At 35.3% G+C, this 19,709-nt stretch overlaps 2 protein-coding genes across 2 annotated transcripts; both read right to left on the bottom strand.

Annotated features, from left to right (window-relative positions):
• Positions 1-1,143: 1,143 nt before the first annotated feature.
• On the bottom strand, positions 1,144-1,746 carry LOC120346983 (uncharacterized). The gene has a single exon (XM_039416782.2). It carries the CDS (start codon positions 1,744-1,746, stop codon positions 1,144-1,146), a length of 603 nt encoding a protein of 200 aa, XP_039272716.2.
• An 8,135-nt stretch (positions 1,747-9,881) lies between these two features.
• LOC120344347 (uncharacterized) lies at positions 9,882-19,302 on the bottom strand. Its single transcript, XM_039413524.2, has 6 exons — positions 19,042-19,302; positions 17,982-18,733; positions 14,365-14,529; positions 13,139-13,185; positions 12,406-12,569; positions 9,882-11,459 (listed from the first exon to the last, which is right to left on the bottom strand). The coding sequence occupies exons 1-6, from the start codon at positions 19,252-19,254 to the stop codon at positions 11,310-11,312; spliced, it is 1,491 nt and encodes a 496-aa protein (XP_039269458.2). The 5' UTR covers positions 19,255-19,302; the 3' UTR covers positions 9,882-11,309.
• Positions 19,303-19,709: the final 407 nt, after the last annotated feature.

Genomic DNA, 19,709 nt, shown 5'->3' with positions numbered 1-19,709 from the left:
GAAAAGTTTCAAAACAGCTATTAAAATTTTCTTTACAAAGATAAACGTTTGTATAGTTTTTACACATTGACTCAACTTCGGCTCTGAATAATTCGCTACAGAATTTTGTCATATCGCGCTTCATACGAATCTTTGTTTTTGTGATTAAATCAATACCTGAAATTGTACACATGACCGGAAAGTGGTCAGTAAGGTCACTAAGTAGAATAAATGATGACGAACAATAGTTCACGGTATTTGTGTATATATGGTCTATAAGGGTGTGGGAGGAGGAGGTCACTCTAGTGGGTTTCGTAATTACTGGGAATGTATGATATGACATGAGCATATCAAAATATTTGGCAGTGGCATTATCATGGGTGTCAAGGAGGTTAATATTGAAATCACCTAATATGAAAAAGTTTTTTTTTGCCATTGTCAGTTTCTCGAGTACGCGATCCATTGCACGAGTAAAAGCAAGTACGTTATTTTTTGGATGGTTATAAATAACACCAATGATGAGGCTTTGGAAGTTTAAGTTGAAATTAGAACACTTGATTTCTACCCACATATCCTCACAGGAAGAAATGGATAATTTAAAATCGCAGATAATCTGGTAATCCAAATTGTTTTTTAAGTAAAATCCCACACCGCCCGCCTGAGTTGGAGAGGGTACATGGATAAAGGCATAACCCGGGATGTCGACATTATAAAACGCTACCTCACTTTTGATCCTGGTCTCGGTCAAAGCAATTATATGGGGAGGAGAATAGAACTTTGAATACAAATCAATTAAATCATCAACATATTTAGGAAGTGATCTGATGTTATGATGCACTAGAATAAGGTCAGATGGTGGGATCCTTGATGATACCTCATTGATATCTGTTAATTCGAGGTATTGAGTCAGTGTTGAGTCTATGAAAGGGTTGAAAAAGTCTGATTTCCAATTTATATTGGGGGAACTAGCTATATCATGCATAGAAAATATTGGATTGAGTAAAGGTGGAAGTCTTCAGGGAATATAAGTTATAAACTATGAAATGTATAATAGTTGACCGGTATTTTATAACTAGAATGGGATTCATTAAGTGGAAAATTGCTAAAAAAGCCAAAATGGGACAAAAAGGAATTATACAATAAATGAAAATGTAGATAGTCCACTTATCTGATTTTTTGCAAATCATCTTCATTAGATATTGATAAGGTGATAGTTTCTTTATTTTTTTTCACAAGAACCCTTCCACTGGATGTCCACAGAAAAGCGTATCCACATTGTCTTTTTAGAATTTTGGCTTGGTAAAATAGATTTCTATTTTTGTCTGTCAAGTTTTCGACAATGAAGGCTTTTGATAAGTTAGACACGGATGTAGTATTGCGAGCAGTTCTAATGAGATGGCGATTCTTAAGTATCTTGTTTCGGATCTTTCTGTTGGTGAACTTTGCAATTAGAGGTTTATGGATGTTTGAGTTCTGTGATGGGAAACGATGAGTAACAGAAATATCAGATGGCTTGATATCAACATGTATCATTTTCCCTACCTCCATTACCAGTTTATCTGTGTCCTCATTAGGAGTAGGAGCTAAACCATGAAATTCGAGGTTGTCGAGTCTAGAGCGCCTTTCTTGCTCCTCGACTTTATCAGTTGTATAAAATAACTCCTCCTCGAGCTCGTAAACTAGATCTTCCAGTTCACGAATTCTTTTGCAGCATTTTGAAAGGTTATCCTCCATTGATTTTTGCTTCGCAGATATCTCATCATACATCTCTGATTGGAATGTTTGAGACTCTTTAATTGAGGAAATATCTTGCTTTATTTCCTTTAACCCTTTTCCAGCGGCTAAGCTCATATGAGAGAATATTTACGCTTAATTTTGTGCTCGGTAAACTACTGTTAATATCGCTCTTAGCTCTTTGTTGACTTTATCGCCTGATATGAGAGAAGCGATGGAACCTTCCAGCCGTGACGCATCGTGCGAATTCTATAAATAGCGTGGATTTCAAAATCGCCTGTCAGACGTCTGAAAATGTCGACTCAGCTCAGACAGGAAATACTCCTTTATAATGACTTATTGTTGGTTTAGCATGTATTTTCAGACATATATACTATCCCTGACCATCCCTGGCGCTGTGTTGTTTTGATAAATATGATTTTGACTGCTCCATAGTTGGCAGAAGTATGGAGATTTTTTGTAGTTAAAAAAAACGTAAAATTAATGGTAATTTTAACGCGTAAATGCGCGTATGGGATTGTTTACGCCGTTCTACGCGCATTTCCGTCGAAAAAATTTAATTTTTTTGCGTTGGGGGTGGTCTGTGCAGTAATAATAAGAGCTGTGACGTCATCAAAATCAGTAATTTTAGCCTTGAACTTGATACACCTGTAGATACAATTGTGAATTTCAGAGTAATAACCATTTATGCTATAATAGGCGTTTCGGTGATGTTGTGTTAGGAAAAACTTGACGAAAACGTTGAAAAAAAAATTAATTAATTAGGAATTAATTATTAACCCTCTACTGTACACAGAATTTCTAAAAGTCTAATTTATTTTTAGAAATTTTTGAGATATTTTTGCAAAAAAATTTTTTTTTCGGAGTGTAATTTAAAGATATATTGCTGAATAGAACTCTAGCACACGCTTTTAAAAATCCATAAGAGAAGCTTTAGGGCTTAGTGGTTGACAAAAAAAATAACTTTAAAAATACCATGTCAAATAAATTGGGTCAACAGCTGTCAGAGAGTTAAAGACTGCGTTTGCTCATCCATGCACTCCTTGAGGCCGGGGCTCAAAGGTAGGTATTCAGATGTGAGATTAGCAGGAGAAAAGTTATCTGCGATGCATCTAGCAATTAAGGCAGGAAGTTGCAATTCAATATTTCTCTGGATTATTTCCTGAAGATTTGGTTGTAAGTTTGATCTGATGTGCTGATGTGGCATAGGGGTAATTGGAGAGAGGCCAGGATCTGGTAGGCTTCTACTCAATCTTGGTTTAGGCTTTGGCTTAGTGGTGTCATTGGAAGCCATGTTTGCGTTGGAGTTCGGCATGTCGTAAGATGTTCAAAGAGACGAAGATTGCAGAGTTAGACTATTCAGCTATTCTAAGGTAGATTTAAACCTAGATCTTAATCAAAACAGCAATAATGAACCCTTAGCTGTGATTTTGTAACTTTACATTTTCCGATTTTACTACATAGGCCTACATTCCTACATTTAAAGCTGTCTCGGCTGTCTTTATTGACCATATTGTTATCAAAATTTCATGCGCGTATTCTCTGTCCAAATATCGGGTTCAGTTCGAAAAATAGGAAGGAATTGACGTTAACGACACCGGTACAAATAATTCGAATTTCGAATAATTAGTATTGGTTTTACATGCGATACGTCTGCCATCAATGGGAATCAGCGGGAAACGAACGCATTCATCTTCAGTAAGTAGGCTAGCGCTGCGCTACACAGAAACAACAGTAACGAGAACATGTTTGTGTATTATGCTGGGAAAGCGGGACTTTTGGCTGACTTATCGGGACGGCGGGACAAAACGCTGAAAAGCGGGACTGTCGCGCCTAAAGCGGGACGTATAGTAAGCCTAAGTATAGCTATCTTTCCTTTTTCGCCAGAACATTTTAGACTACGTTCTTTCATGAACGATCGCCGCTGATAAAACGCATGTTTCATGAATCTAGTATAAAATATCTTTTGGTGATATTCTGTGTTGGAATTTAATGTGCGAAGCTCTAATTCTTTTAATAATAACCGCATATATCCACTATAACTACAAATAGAATCATAGCCATCTAATCTTGTCTTGAATTACTCAAATATTGCGGTTACCATAGTAGCTTTGTTAACTTGATTCACATTTAAATGGTCTGAAAGCGTTTGCGGAAGTTTGTGGCTAGGAATGGAAACCTCATAAAATACTACGGTCTACTAATGTACAAAGATCGGCGTTATAGGCTGTAGTTAGTATTAAGGAAACTCTTTTTTCATGGACATCCAATTTCCCTGGTTAATGTTAGTTACATTGGATTAATATTGGTGCCAAAATCTGAGTATATTAAGCAATTCTGGTGGAAACAGGGCTTGTAATGTTATCCAACGAGTCGAGTACTCGAGCACGTGGGCTATATCTGTCACTGTTTATAGATGTCAAGAAATATGTATATGAGATGAACTTGTTCCACTCAGCAATTAAAATATTTTCCACGTCATTTTATTGTTATATATTACTGAAGGGCCAATTATCATCGGTGAACTTCTATCTCAAAACCTAAATTAGTTCGATAGTTGATAAAGAAGATACCGGTTAGGCCCGAATTAAATCGAAGCAATAATAGTGTTCCACGCTCATCGATGGCAGATGCCATGTCCCGCCCGACCGAAACGGCTCTAATATGTCTTCGTCAGCCATTCGAAGCGTCTGTCTATAACCGTTGAACGATGCCGATCGTACCCACCCTTCAAAATACACCTCAATCGCTGAAATTATTACCGAGTCAAGACAGATATATATTGACGATAAAAGGGTGCTGAAAATGCGCCATCGAATTGTTTTGACAACACCAAAGTTTGAAATGTTTTAATGAAGTTTTGCCGTACTGGGAAATGTTTCTGAGTTGATGAGCGCGGTGCGCCAACCTCATTTCGGCGGTGTTGCCAATGGCGGTTATTATAAAATCTTGAAATAAAATGGATTTTCATAGTTTCACCAGAGGAGAGAATATTTAATAAGACGATTAATCAATCATATGTTGAATGACGGCCTCCTGGAAATAGCTAACAACTTGATCGGTCCATTTGTAAGCACATGCAATTAATGAAATAATTTAAATAGAAAAATTTAACATGAACCGTGGGATGAGGGTGATGAATATTGTGTCGCATTGGACTGGCGAACAGATATGTCCAAAAGTTTTTGCACGATAGTTGTTAGTCTTTCAGCCTACTTTTTAATTCATGTTAAAATTTCGACTATTTTGGCGGAACACGTATTTGCCGAATTACGAGCTTCTTGCCCTTGCCTTATTGTACGACTGATTATCATGTGGTGTTAAGTAAGTTTGAATATCGCAAGAGATGCTAAATTTGGCGCTAATAATGTATTGTTAATGGCTTAGTAGTGTTTGCATGGCGACTCATAAAGAAGTTAAGATTAATTTTTTCTAAGTAATAATTTTGAAAATTTGAAGATATATTAGTTCTTTAGAGCTTAGATTGGTTTTTATCAGTCAGAAACAGAACATTTCCCTGGCCAACTGGTACTTCGAAACATAGTGCTGACAGCTAAAGCCATTGGATGATATGTTCTTAGTCAGGGTGAATGCATCTTAAATTAGATTCAACTTTTGGCGCTGGTCTCTCCCAATTGTTCCACTTTGATTAGACTAGTATAATATATTAATAATAAAATTTATAGACAGATACATCCTATATATGCATGTTGCAAAGAATCAATCACAAGACGTTCCGTGAGTGCTGTTCGTGATTATGTCATTTACAAAATAGAAAACTAAAGTTATTAAAAGTATTGTCTACATACCTTGCTGTAGGTTATTTGAATACAGCTTAATTGATTGATATTGCAGGCCCTATACTCTACAGCGAAGGGTCTTAAAAGTTAGTTTCGCTGACATTTGTCTGGCCAAGCATGTACAGAAGTTACACTATTATAAATTCCACTAACTCAATTGATTTCCAGATAATGATCAGCATAACTTAAGAATATTATAACTCCTTCGCATGCAGGATCTCGGTGGAGGGTGACCAATATATTGAAAACTAATGAATAAATTATATATTATGAAGCAATAATAATACTGTTTTAATTTAAAAAAAAAATGGCCCATCTTTCCCAACAAGGTTATTTAATCATTGCGCACGTCATCCCTGATTAGGGGCATGGCATGCTGGCGAGTACCATTCCTGCAGCCTCATCATGTAGTTCAGGAAATGATGAGAAGGGATTAAAAATCGACTAAACGTCCATCCAAAGCAGCATAATATTTCTCATTCATCACCATACCTTCGGTATAATGTGTGTCAAAAGTGGAAATTGCGTCAGCGAAATGAAATAAAAATATTTATTCTATGCATAATACCTGCGTCAGTATTGATTTGCGCCCACTTGTCCATGGCTCATATCATATTTCATGGCAATAAATTTACAGTTTTGACTATGAACGCTTAAATACCTGGCTTTGAAACATCTGCTCTTTTATTCGAGCTTTCAGTCTGCACATTTAGCAGTTTCCCCCCTGCGATCAAAACTAGACCTCAGATAAGACACGAAGGTTTCCAATGTACAGGAATAGCTATAGGTATAAAAACATAGTTGCATAATAATAACCTCAAGCTGAGGTATGCGCACAAGATTCAAACCCGTGATTTCATATTTATTTGCTTTCTAGGGTGATAGCACAACCACATTTGCACCCGTGCGTGGCATGCAGGACATAGCACCCACGGGTATTTGCACATTAATCAAGTCTTTAGCACCTACATATCGATTGTGCCCGCGGATAGTTACATTCGACGTGCTCATAGGTTCAAATAGACACGGGTGCATACATCCATGAATGAAAATGTTTGTGGGTTCAAATGGGTGCAATCAGGTGCTGAAATTTATGGGTGCAAAATTAGTCAGGTGCACGATGTAACGCTCAACACTAGTTTTACGTATACATTTTTTCGCTATTTCAACTTGAGTATTGAAGACCAAAATATATATAAAAAAAGTAATCGAAACTAAAGTAAATAGAAATTATGAAATTTCTTGATACTAGTAATTTCATCGGTGTTAAATGGCTTTCGGGTCGCTTGAACAAAAAACATACTGAATGTAACCACTTATTTATATTAACAGGCAAAAAATATTGCCAGCATCCAGTATCGTTTAGTGAAGTTGGCAATGCAAGTTTAATCGTTTTCGCATCATTTTGTTATGCGTTTAATTAGGCGGTCTGAGATATACCACACATCCACGTCATAAAAAAAACAAACATTTATTTGTGTCTAGAAAGTTGTATATATGCGTTTGAAGTAAGTCCGTGCATGTAACTGTTTCCTCAAGTTTTTTTTTAAATAGGTCACGTAGCCAATTCCGGGAAACAGCGTTTCGTTGACTTTGTCATAAATGACACAGATGTGACGTAATGGATATGACTATACTCGTACACTAATACTGAAGTCCTTAGTTGGAATTTCTGAATAGCTTGATACTTGGGAAAGTGAATAGTCTATTGTGCGAGAATGTATGTAGGCCTATATGGGACTTTTTTGTATAACAACCGGGAAAATGAACTATACGAAGATGTGAGTAACACGCGCATTTATTACAGTGTTCTTATCCACCAATACAAACGAATCCAACATTTACGTTTAAAAGTTTATTAACGCTGACGTATGTTTCCAAAAAATTTTTCTTCGTTTATATAGGCTTGTGGATATAGAGGGAGAAGTTGAAACGGTTTCATCTTGTCTCGCACATAACCGTGACACACCCCAAATGTTATTTAAAGCAGCTCACGTTCTATATTGAACGAGAATATCTAAAAGGGCTTACAAACGCATCATGGAGCCAGTATTTGCGCAAAATTATTCAGGTCGATGAGTCGATATTTGGCATAGGGTAATGTAGTTTGAATTTTCGATCATAACTGGTCTATGTACGTTTACTCACTGTATTTTTATTAAAACAGGAGGTATTTGAATGCATATCCATCACAGTGTATTCTCAGAAACCAATAATAATAAATTGATAGAGGGTGGTTTGTCCAAGTATCGAATCCGACCATATTTACACGACTACGAGTAAAAATATTGTCTGCTAAAAATACCCGAAATATTTCCAACACAGTGGCATTATCCGGAACCATACACAAATAAAGAGAATGCACGAGAAGAGAGTACGCTGTATGCGGAAGAAATAGGAGGAAATCGACATGTCTCTTTTAACTCGTATACGACGTTTAGAATCTAAAATCTAAAATGCCCATCTCAGGCATTAATCTTAAATGGCCTTCATGGTGGCGGTCCCTCGCTAGTGATCTCGGCAAAAGTAAAATTTAATGAAAGTTTTTCTCCACCAAATATATTTTCATCAATTTCCAATTATTTTGGTTCTTAAGTTAATATTCAAGTTTGAGTTGATTCTGGCGTTTGTCTTAAGTGAAACTTAACGTATTTGATAATATATTTTTATATATATATATATAGCAACTTTGCGCTGAACAAGGAAGGGATCAACACAGGCGAATTAAACTAACTTAAAATATACAGTAATCGGGAAGACCCAAGTATTTATGCACAGTAGAGCCATTTCCCTACACCGTGAGCAAGGAGGTAGACCTTGATTTATTGATGAACTGACCTTGATCGAACCCAAGATATTTATTAATTTTAATAGAAAACTGTTTCAATAGAAAATAATTACAGGATGTAATAACAATTAAATATTAATATTGATTTGTTCGAGTGCACAGTGAGTGTGCGTTCCGGCATGAGCTCGTTCTAATGAAGAAAATTATGAAGCCATGGTTGTCGGTTATATTCAACCGCATATCCTGTTTATAAATTAAATTTTATATAAATTTATAGAATAAAACACCTTCACAAAACAGTTTGAGCCAGATGTTTCATTGCGACACGCTTCAATATTCTATTTACGCATATAATATCTTTTATTTCATCAGTATTATCGTTCTTCGTATTGAAATTACTATATAGTCTAAAAGGTGTGGGCATATGTGAAACCATGGAGTGGACAGTTTAAGTCGGAACGTTTTCTGAATATAGCTTGGCAGAAAATTACCTTTTACTCAGGTTTCACAAGAATTGTAGTAATCGAATTCTCGAGAAAAGTTTATGATTGGGAGTTGAAAGAATTTTTTTTTGTGGCGCGTTTCGAAATAATAGAAGGACGATGCATATTTAGTATACCTGTCGACCACAATGACTGAACTGTTCAATGAATAACAAACCAATCTTGGACAAGTATATTTAAGAGCATAATTTTCTACACTTTACTATTTTTCGTTTCGGATGCTGCAATCACAAAGTTCTTAAAGTCAATTTATTCCAATTTGCTGCAATATTGTTATTTTAAATATTGTTTATCCGGTATTTCACGAAATGTAACCCTGCCAAACATGAGATATCTTCTTATGCAACAAGCCCGTGCTATAAATCAGCCAATATTTGAAAATTTGAAATGGGTTTGTCGTGCGGATAAAATATTCACAGTTTGTTCTAATATTACTTGCTCCCGATGTGTTTTCGTCTGCTGTATGAAGCATAATTGACTGGAAATCGATAATTCACCCTTATTATGTTATCCGGTACTGCTTTTGATGTACACTCGGGAAATATATCGCAAAAGCGCGTTCATAAGTCGTATCATTCAACCTATGTATAGTTCATTTTGTATCAAGCTTATCACAACATTTAGACTTCTTCGCTGACGCCATTCCAAACTCTCTATGAGTAGACTATGTTGGGCGTTTGGGTAAGAGATTTCGCTATTGTCCGACTATATACATCGTACTGGAAGCATGATATGTCTTTGTATCCCAACAAATTCAACAATTTTTACCACGTACCACAGCAACTTTGCAAGTCAGGGAGAAATCTAAACAAATCAAATTCAAATTTCCTTGAGTTGTTCCATACTTTTCTTTGAACCAAGCATTGGGTAAACAATCACATAATTTTCGAGAAACAACAAAACCGGATATACTTATTATTTGACACAACAAGTGCGAAATGAATTTGATACGGTAAGCTAACCGAAATTATCGGGAACATCGGTAATTTAGTAGTCTCTATTTTAAAAAAACCCGATTCCTAAAACTATACAATAGAGTTAAACCAGCTAACTTCGTCAACGCTTATGAAACGAGAATTTTCTGTTTTATCACGTGTATTGGAGCAACATTTCTTGTAAGAGAAATACATCAAAACTTTGATAATAATATAAAGTGCTTGAAAAAACAACATAAAGGTGCATAAGTAAATAGGATAAGGTTAAACAAAGACAAAGGTGCAAATACTTTGTTCAAATTTGTTATTAGATCATACCTGATTTTGCATGGGCAATAGATCAACATTAACTATTATCTTTGGACCATGCATATTCAGGAATGATCCAACTTCAAAATGACAACAAAATTTTTGCAAAAGGTGCAAATACTAGAAAACCGTGAACAAAAACCGTGTTTTAACGACAAAACGCTAATGACTAGCACAAAAAATGGCAATGTTCTTAGTAAGTAACTTGGATAAAATAACTAAAAATTGATTGATCGACTTTCCTAGTTTGTGATCACGAACGTCGTCCATTTTTAGTCCAAACAGACGCCATTCAACAAGATCATATCGATAAAATAACAAGAACAAAAATAAACTAATAGTAATAAAACTATCGGCAATAAACAATAATTTAAATACTCATTGAAAAAAAAGCAAGAAAAACAGACGGACACAGTTTATCGATATCCTAGTCAGGTTACAAAATAGGGACGAGCAATGGAAGAAATTCGCTACAAAGTTCGACCAAAACTAAGTTTGACTGGCGATTTTTTTTGAATATTCGCAGCTTACAGTGAGAAGAGAGGCGGAATGTGTAAATCATCAATAACAATAATATATAAACAAAAAATAAAATCCTAAAGAAGATTTGCAGTATTCAGGTCTGTATTGGCCTGAATATACATTGGAAATATATTCACGGCCTATTCCAGATACCTTAATATAGAAATCGAATTTTTACTAAACCACAGGCGGTAAGATGCTGGAAGCTGACTCATAAGTTACATCCTGTCATTAGCAGGAAAGCGCGACCTTCAGCCCTCGTCAAACGTTTGCATATGGTGGTCATTCATGCAGACATCATCACATGGACAGCATATAATTTACGTTGTACCAAACATGGGATGAAGTGAAATTGCAACAAAGCAATAATTATCGGTACCGTGCTTGATTACTGGTTATATATTATCCACGAATCATAATTATAAGTAAAGGGTTTAAAGCAACATCCAAAAATAAATAATCTGGGATATATCCAATATGGTGACGTAACAAAGATTGCATCGAGATCATAACCCCGGAAGTAAAGTTTGTTCTAGTGCTCACTTGCATGGTGTAATATATCCCATAGTTTATGTCTTTTGATTGTGTCATTCAATAATTCCCTTATTTGAGTAGTTTGACAGCGTACTGTTTTGTAAGTTAGTTAATATAATCAATCATTTGATCACACGAGGGGTCAGCAATGTTCCGGTAACATTTCCGGTGGTATTTAGGCGGTGTCATCGAATTGTCTCAAACGTCACATATGCTTGTCAGAAGTTATAAACCGGCGAAATGAGTCCCGTTCCATTAAATCAAAAATGTGTTTCTGCGCTTCTTCGAATGTATTTTCTCTTGGATTTTCTAAATGAGATTCTGTTCGAGCTCGCGTTCCAGCGTCGATATTAATCTGAAATAAGAAATTGAAAATCATTTTCTGCAAATTACATGATATAATATAGGTTATTTCACGAAGAGGCGAGGAGTTTACTACAGACTTCCTAATTGAAATTATGAATCCAGAAATTCCATTCTTCAAATAATAGCATGCCGTTTTTTTATATGGAGTTTTTTTTTTATAATATATATTCTTAATGTTTGTTAGTAGAAACGATCGTCTCATGCACAATGGCAAAAGAGAAAGGATCTGCAAAAATCGCTATTGAAATCAATGAAATGAGTTGAACAGATAAAATTATTCAGTATCCGACATCTTACATGAGATGAGATGAACAAAACAAAAAACAGTCAAGAAACAAAGTATGTTATTGATCAGTTTGCATAGTGATGTATTAATCAAAATACCCCGATTTTTACCCGCCCTTCGTATTAATTCTGTTTCCAATTGATACTACATTGGAGCAATTTAAAACGCACGCTGGGCCATCGCGAACACATTTAAATCGCTTGCGAAAGCTATCGAAATCTACTGTTGGCCATTAAATATTGATGCTGTAATTCTAGTAAGGCGTGAGCCTGTGTTATACATACTGTTAATAAACAATGCAAGACGGTCTACATTAGACTAACTATGGCTTGTTTTACTACAGTCAGTGAACACACGTATCAAAATGCATTTGACTAATTGCTGAGAAATTGGATATTGGATTAGGTAATTTCAAAGGCTCTAATCGTATGCCAAAAAGAAGCTATACGGATTTTGCTGTAAGTATATGTGTTAAATGGATTGAAATTCCTTTGTTGACGGTCAAGTATTTGTATAGTCTGTTTACGAAATATTTTGCCTATACTTTAACACAATTTGGCACTAGGTGAATTGAGTACATTCCCTTTAGATTCAGTTTCACTCACATCGTTCAGGAAAGCTATTTTAGGATCTAAAATGACTATGTTACCTCTCTTGGGGCCTTGGCATCCAAATAAGTTGCATATATCTTGGCGGCCATCTTTTTTCTGCGGTTTGCCTTCATGTTTCTGTATTCTTCACATTCAAGCCAAAAATCAAGATTTTCCTCACTATATTCCGATTTTAAAAATGTGCGGAAGGCTTGTAGCATTTCTGGAATAAGGAGAATATGAAAATGCTGAAACCCATAGAATCAAAAAACAATGAATATGACGGGTATTGTATACTATTATTGTATATCATAAAATGAAATATATAAATTATGCAATAGGCTTATTGTATTGGTAGCGGTATTTTATATGGGTCACAGTTTCGATTCCGCCATTATAACAGATAAAATTTACATGTTGCATAAAACTGTGCTGGTTACAGTATGGAACTATTTACCGAACGACATGGATACGTATTCTGTCTCTGTTATATTCCATAGAACAAGGAAATCAATAAAGCACGATGTTATGCTATCAATAGCGATAGCAATTCTGCCTGCGTTACTTCATATGGATGAGATAGACTGGCACTAAAATCGAAATACATATTTGGTATCTTATAAATCACACAAACGTGGAAAATCAATGACGCGTGACTGGTCAGAATACTTTAATCGGTGCCAATTCTGACAGTATGGCTTTTAAATGAAATGAAATTATACTGGAGTAAACTGGGACCCTATTATATGTTATTTCAAATCAAGTCATCGGTCTGATGACGACATATCTTACCTGGCTGTTTCATGAGTGTAAGTAATGATTCGGCAGTGTTTCTGAACCTGAATACAAAGAGAGAACTAGGTCACGTTGTGTTGTGTAATTGTCAACAAGACTCAACATGCTCCGATATCAAAACGACATAAACTTAATCATCGTGACATGATATGTTTGAAAAAGTGTAGACTCAACTGGCATAACAATGTATTAACACGTGCAGATACAATAAAAAAGTTTTTCAAAAACTCGAAAGCAAGCAGAATTTTAACAGATAGGGCAAACGCCTGCAATTATCTCAGAGGAATGAACCAACCAATGGATCGAATAACGAAATACGACGAAAAGACCATTTCTTGGATGAAAAGGTCAATAATTATTTTAAAACATTTATTTGTCGCCATTTTCATTCCAAAACAATACGCAAAATGTTGGGGATTGTAAAGTTATTTATTATATTTATCGATTCGATGGGAGCGTTATTTCAAAATTCACAAATTTTCATTGATAAACTTAAAAAACTATATAAGTTTTAATAAATTTAAATATATATAATTGTTTTTGAATGTTTTTAAACCTAAATTATCAAACACCCACGGAAGTAATATTGTAAAGAAACAAAGAGGTAATACCAAGTGTCCCAAAATAAATGAAACCCATTAATTCGATTACCATTTCGTGGGTTTCATTTATTATGGGACACCCTATATATTCTTAGTAGAATAGATATCAGGTTCGGTTCGAAAGCCTGGGGCGTATTCGCCAGATTCTTTATTCAGAAACGTAGTAACTGTAGATTCCATAACTTGCATAATCTACTACAAGCTACCCAAATACATATCGTTTTCCAGTTTTGTTTTTTCACAAGTGTATTTAGACAAAGACATAGTTATGGAATCTTATATATAGCTTGATTAAAGAAATCAGTCGAAAAGACCCAAATTTTCAGATTTTTTTTCTTTTTATACATTCAACCAATCCGAATAAACTATTTATGCGATGACAAATTGTTTGTGATTCACAAACAAAAACACGTATACTTTCTCAATAAAAATTCCTGCTCTGGCATTGCAGGGTTTCAACATTGAATAGCCAGATCACGCCAGATCTGACTTACCTATTATGACCCATTTTTGATTACCGGAAAACTCAGCATTAAAACTAAATTACAACTGATCACAACTGAAAAAAGTAAACAAAACATAAGTAAATGTAATAAAATTCAAGTAAAGAAAGAAGCTTACAGTGATAGTCTGTTTTCTGCATTGTTTATATTTTTTTGACGAAGGCTGACTCTACCCGATGCTGATACTCTTAACATATTGGTTTGTTGTCTTCTGGTTTGGTCTTCACTTTCAATAGTATTCCGCCTTTGACTCCACATTTTCATCTGGTCTTTGGCGATCCGCCTGTAGATATTATATTTTAGGACTACCGGTTCAACTCTCGTATCTATCTTCTCTATCGTGTCGAATTGAACATTTGATATACTCTCCCTTTATCTTTGACACGATTGCGTGGGTAATGTATATTATGTAACTAATGCTGCAACACGGAAGAGAATAAGGCTTTACTTCATGCGCAAGAAGCGTTATTTTTAGTTCTCGATTTAACATCTATAGCAAAGCGCGTGCGATGCGATGTGATGTGACTGAGGCTGCTGACGACTGCTCGATGATCAACGCTTTCCCTCTCTCTTTTAAGCGTCCGGATATTGATTGCATTGTCTCACAAATCCCACATTGAAATGATTTTTTACTAATTTCTCGAATAGGCTGTGTTGTATCAAACCGCATTCAATAATGCATAGGCTAAGCCAAATCGATTGGCAACATATTAATGATGAAAATATAGAATGAGAGCTTATAAAAATACTTCTGATAACTAAATATCTATTTAAATCGTATTATTAATTCCGTCTTGAAATTTAATCGACCGTACAGAAAAGTGACAAATTAAATCTCAATGGCGCTAATGCCTTGCACTCGGGGTCTGTACACTTTGGATCGTTAACTACATGGGATATTATTTTCCGAACATCGTGTGATCGGGAACCCCCAGTTGATGCAACAAACTACCGATTTCAAATAATGATCAAATTTACATAGAATTTTACGGTAATTCCCAAATGGGTTCAAAATTACAAGCCGTTTGTATAATACAAAGTTAATGGCAGGCTCATCATTGTATTATCGATTATCAGTCGCTTTATACTATTCAACCAGAAGTAAAATAATTTGGAAATGTTAGTGAATCTGTCTATTTTTATTATAAGCATCACATCATTTTTGAAATGCAGTTCAAATGCATTACTTGAGGTCAATTTTCTACTTGACTATCGTTGATCAATGTACTGTGCCAACCATATCGTCATCGAGTGCCTTCGCATTCGTAATGTAGCCTAATGCGTCAGCAAGAGTTAATTGCTTATTAGCAACTCATATACTCACTAACTCATATACCGTATTTTTAGAATTACTAAAAGTTGTTCTTATGCATAGATATATACTCATATGGGAGGCTTACAAACAGCCAGTGTGTTTTTATTTGGTATTAGTAAACATATGCAAAAAGGCGTATAGAATGAGGAACCTTGATACGTCATTACCTAATTTGGATTTATACGTTTTTGTTTTAAAAATAAGCGTAAATGCAATCACAACATGAGGCCTCCGTGCACTGTGGACTACGATCATTTATTTGGAGTCCAAATCCATAGAGTTAAAATTCCAGGTCCCTGCAAGACTACGTCACATAGATCGCACTACTGGTATAATTTACGATTTTATATGTTACAACTACTAGAAATTTCCATTGATAGTTTTGTAAATTTATCTTAATATATTTTTTGCAAGTTATTTCAGAAAACGTAAGAAGAGCACTCAATATAATCATTCTGGCGCTTTTGATTAGGAATGAGGAGGTTTCAGAGATGTAATCCAAAAATCAATTCATTATTCGTTGCCATTAAATTGATTTTCGATCACGAATGCAACATTCATCTCAGTTCATCATCGCATCAAGCCTTATAAACATCTTTAACGATCGAAGCGATTTAACCAAATTGTGTTTGATTGAGAACCGTATGCGTGCGACATTTAAGCAAAAAAAGGAATACCTACTAAATCTACGAATGAAAAAATAATTCACAATGACAGTATAGTGCGACTACAGATTGTGATTGTGACCGTCGCATAGATCGCTTTGTCGCCATATTGTAATTTCGATTCGAGATGTTTATGGGGAAAAGACTTCATCTTAGTCAAGATGCAAAGAAGACATACGTGCAGAAGAAATAAGAAATTACTTTAAAAACTAGAAAGAATTTGGCTTCAACGAAATCAAAAATCAATGAAATATCTTCAAAAAAAGTATTTCTAATATAAATTATTATTTCATTGTAAAATTAACATGCTTCGGCTTTATGCTGAAAAGCAGGTGAAATTCAGCATATATCAGTAAATCGCTGCAACATTTGGTTCCATTTGGTTGCCTTGATTTCGAAATACTTTAAAATACAATAATATTTTTTTATTAGCGTTTTATGCGCTGTGTTAAGGAAGCGATCTTGGATTTGCATTCCATTGTTCTATGTGAAAATATACTGGTAATTTAGTTAAAATTATAATATTTCTCAATGAAAGAAATATGCTGGTCATTGATCTATTGACATGTCTGGTTTACATGCATGCATGAAAATATTAAGTTAACGCTTCGTGACTCGATTTAACTAAAACACCAAACCTAGTTTCTAAATTATTTTCTCAAACTTGAGTTCTAAACTCGATTTGTCTCGCCGATAAAGAACAGGCTAATTGATCTTTGACTGAAATCTACAAATAAAGTTAGTTTTGCACGTCCTACCAGTTTCTACTTTCTTTCTCGTTCATATAAGCATCAGACGTGGCGTGAATCATAGCTTTGTGTGATTTTGTTATGCCTTTGCACTGTACGAGGAGCGTAACGGACGTCCGGTATTACGTAAATGGTGTGTGCATCACGTTACAGGGGAATTTAACCGACATATGTGTGTGATTCGAACGTACTCTATAACTATAACAATATTTATTAATGGATGTCGCAAAATAGAAACGATACTCGCAACCTAAGAGAAACGCTATACAAAGCAATGTAAAATTGTGTGACTCTGGGTACGCGGATGCTGCACTTCCGTCTACTAAGTTTCGAATTCGATGCAATGTTCGCTCAGATATTGAATAATTAATGTGATAAAACGTCAATTATACTGCGTAGCCGATCGGAGCAAGACAAAAATAATTTGTTTTTGTTATTTATGGAATACGTCTGGCTAACGTAAAGCACAATGAAGAATGACTGAGATACATAGAATTTTTGAGTATGGTCGTGAATAAACCGTGGTGACGCAAAAGAAGCCAAATTTGTTAGAAAGTTACATTCAATGCGTAGCTATTTTCACCTCACGCTTAATGCAAATTGCGTTTGAAAGACGCGTTTAATGAAACAGTTTTTAGGTTAACCAATCCATAAACATCGGATAAATCTCGCGTTTTTGACGTCACCTTATAAATATTATGACGTCACAATTCATTAAATTAACACTGGTCATCAATATTCTGATTAGACCACTGAATCCATAAAATTGAACAATTTTGAACAAGACGTATTGCGGCTATGTTACTACTTGAAGCTATCTGGTTTACGTGTTGGCTAGCTAGGGTGTGAATAAGAAGGAGCGAGACTCATCATCGTGAGTCGTTACCATTGTGTCTACTGATTTGAATCCGTGTAGGAAAATCTGGTGTTTTATCAAATTCGGTCTATCCCTATACTTGGGGAATTGTGAAATATCAATATATTAGAATTTAGCAAAGGAACTAACCTGAATCTACTTGTTGTTTTAATCAATTCTCTCGATTGTCTGCGAATTTGTCCGGCATCAAGTGAAAGACGTTTGTGTTTTAGCTTTTCTGATTGACATGTTAATGCATCAGTTGTGCTGCCAACGGTTTCGCAAAACGATGCAAAACTGTCCGTTTCGTTGGCATCCATTGTTATATTGAATGAAGTATCACTTTCCAAAATTGATTCATCCTCCAAAGCATCGTAGCGAGTAGGCGAAACAAGTGATTTCGGATCAAACGATTCATTCGACAAAGAAGATATGAGGCCAGAGTCAGGACTAGAAAGTATTGCAGATTGGCTGTGAAGTCTACTTTCGTTTACTGTTGGCAATTTACCTCTCATAGTTTTGCGAGATTGTGAGTATAAATTGTCCGAAAACGAAGCGTTTCTGTTTGATTCACAATCAACGCATGATTTGTTTAGCGGCAGGGATGCTCGAAAAGGAGTTTGCCTCCTTATTCTGCTTTCTTTCCGACTGGACAAATTAGCAATGCTTGATAATGTTTTTGCCAAAGACGTATATCTGCCATTTCCCGATTCTTTCGTTTTTATTTCTCTGATTGCCTTATTTTCGTTCCCATTGCAGCTGGAACGGCGCATCAATGATGCCATCTTGTGATTGGCGCTCTCATTTGAATTGTGGTTACTTGGCGGAACGCATCCATTGATTTCAGATAATTTCGTTTCCATACAAATTGATGAACGTGTTCTTCGCAAAGGTGATTTCATCTGAAAAAAAGTTTTTATGGGTGATATGCGAAAAGTGATATTTCTCAAATTATATTGATATACTATCAATAGGGAATTGTTGACTGTGCCACCATGAAACTCAGTCAACATGTAAGCATATTTATTTGTATATTTATGCAAACCCAGAGGAAAGGTTAGAAAACAATATTTATGTGAGAGGGTGAGTATGTTTGGCTGCGATTTCACGTAATTTCTGATCTCTAATTAGTTACGGCGTTCGTAATTTGTTGCTTTGATAGAATAAATTGAAACACTGATATTACAATACAGTACAAAATAGGACATACCTTTTGAGTTGGGACTCTGAATTTTATAAGATTATCCGTTATTCTTGTTGAATCTGCATTCTTTTCCTTTTCGGCAGATTTTGGTATTCCTATTGATAATCTACGACGAATTGTGTGTATAGGACTGCCTCGCCGCAAAGCTTTCTGACATTGATTGATAACATCATGATATTGAGACGAGACTGTACTCTCAGACGAAATTGCAGAAACCATATCGCTGTGCAAAACTTTTATTTTTATGAATATATTGACCTAAAGTATATCAATGAATTCGTCAATGTTAAGTTTTAACAAGTATGAAAAAATGCTTACTGTAACTTGCTATCATGTTAAATGAGCACGAACTAATTCCGTGTCTAGCTATACTGGGCGAACAAGCACAAAACCAATAAACTAATCTATTTTTATATTGCTGCTAACTTGAACAACTCGGAGACTCTGATCGCTGTAACGATACAAGCGCACTACATTAATATATATTAAATATGCCGGCACAATCTGGCCAAATTTCCGAATTTTAGCACATGTGTACAGCCTATTATACCATCTCTGCGAGAGCGTTGCAACTTCCTCACTTCACTCACAGCGTGTGGTCTTCGTGTGGAGAAGTTATCTACGAAGTTACTGCGAGAGATAATCTAAACTTTGCATTGCACATATCTCTTTCT

The sequence above is a fragment of the Styela clava genome, chromosome 5, assembly GCF_964204865.1.
Source record: "Styela clava chromosome 5, kaStyClav1.hap1.2, whole genome shotgun sequence".
NCBI lineage: Eukaryota > Metazoa > Chordata > Ascidiacea > Stolidobranchia > Styelidae > Styela > Styela clava.
The sequence above is the reverse complement of the archived record's forward strand: the minus strand, read 5'-3'. Positions and strand labels throughout refer to the sequence as shown.

Bases quoted from the DNA above. Each gene is read 5' to 3' on its own strand.
- LOC120346983 (XM_039416782.2), bottom strand. From the start codon at position 1,746: ATGTATGATGAGATATCTGCGAAGCAAAAATCAATGGAGGATAACCTT.
- LOC120344347 (XM_039413524.2), bottom strand. From the start codon at position 19,254: ATGGTTTCTGCAATTTCGTCTGAGAGTACAGTCTCGTCTCAATATCAT. The intron at 18,734-19,041 runs GTATGTCCTATT...ACTTTTTTTCAG, and splicing joins TCAGAGTCCCAACTCAAAAG to ATGAAATCACCTTTGCGAAG. The intron at 11,460-12,405 runs GTAACATAGTCA...TTCTTATTTCAG, and splicing joins ATGCCAAGGCCCCAAGAGAG to ATTAATATCGACGCTGGAAC.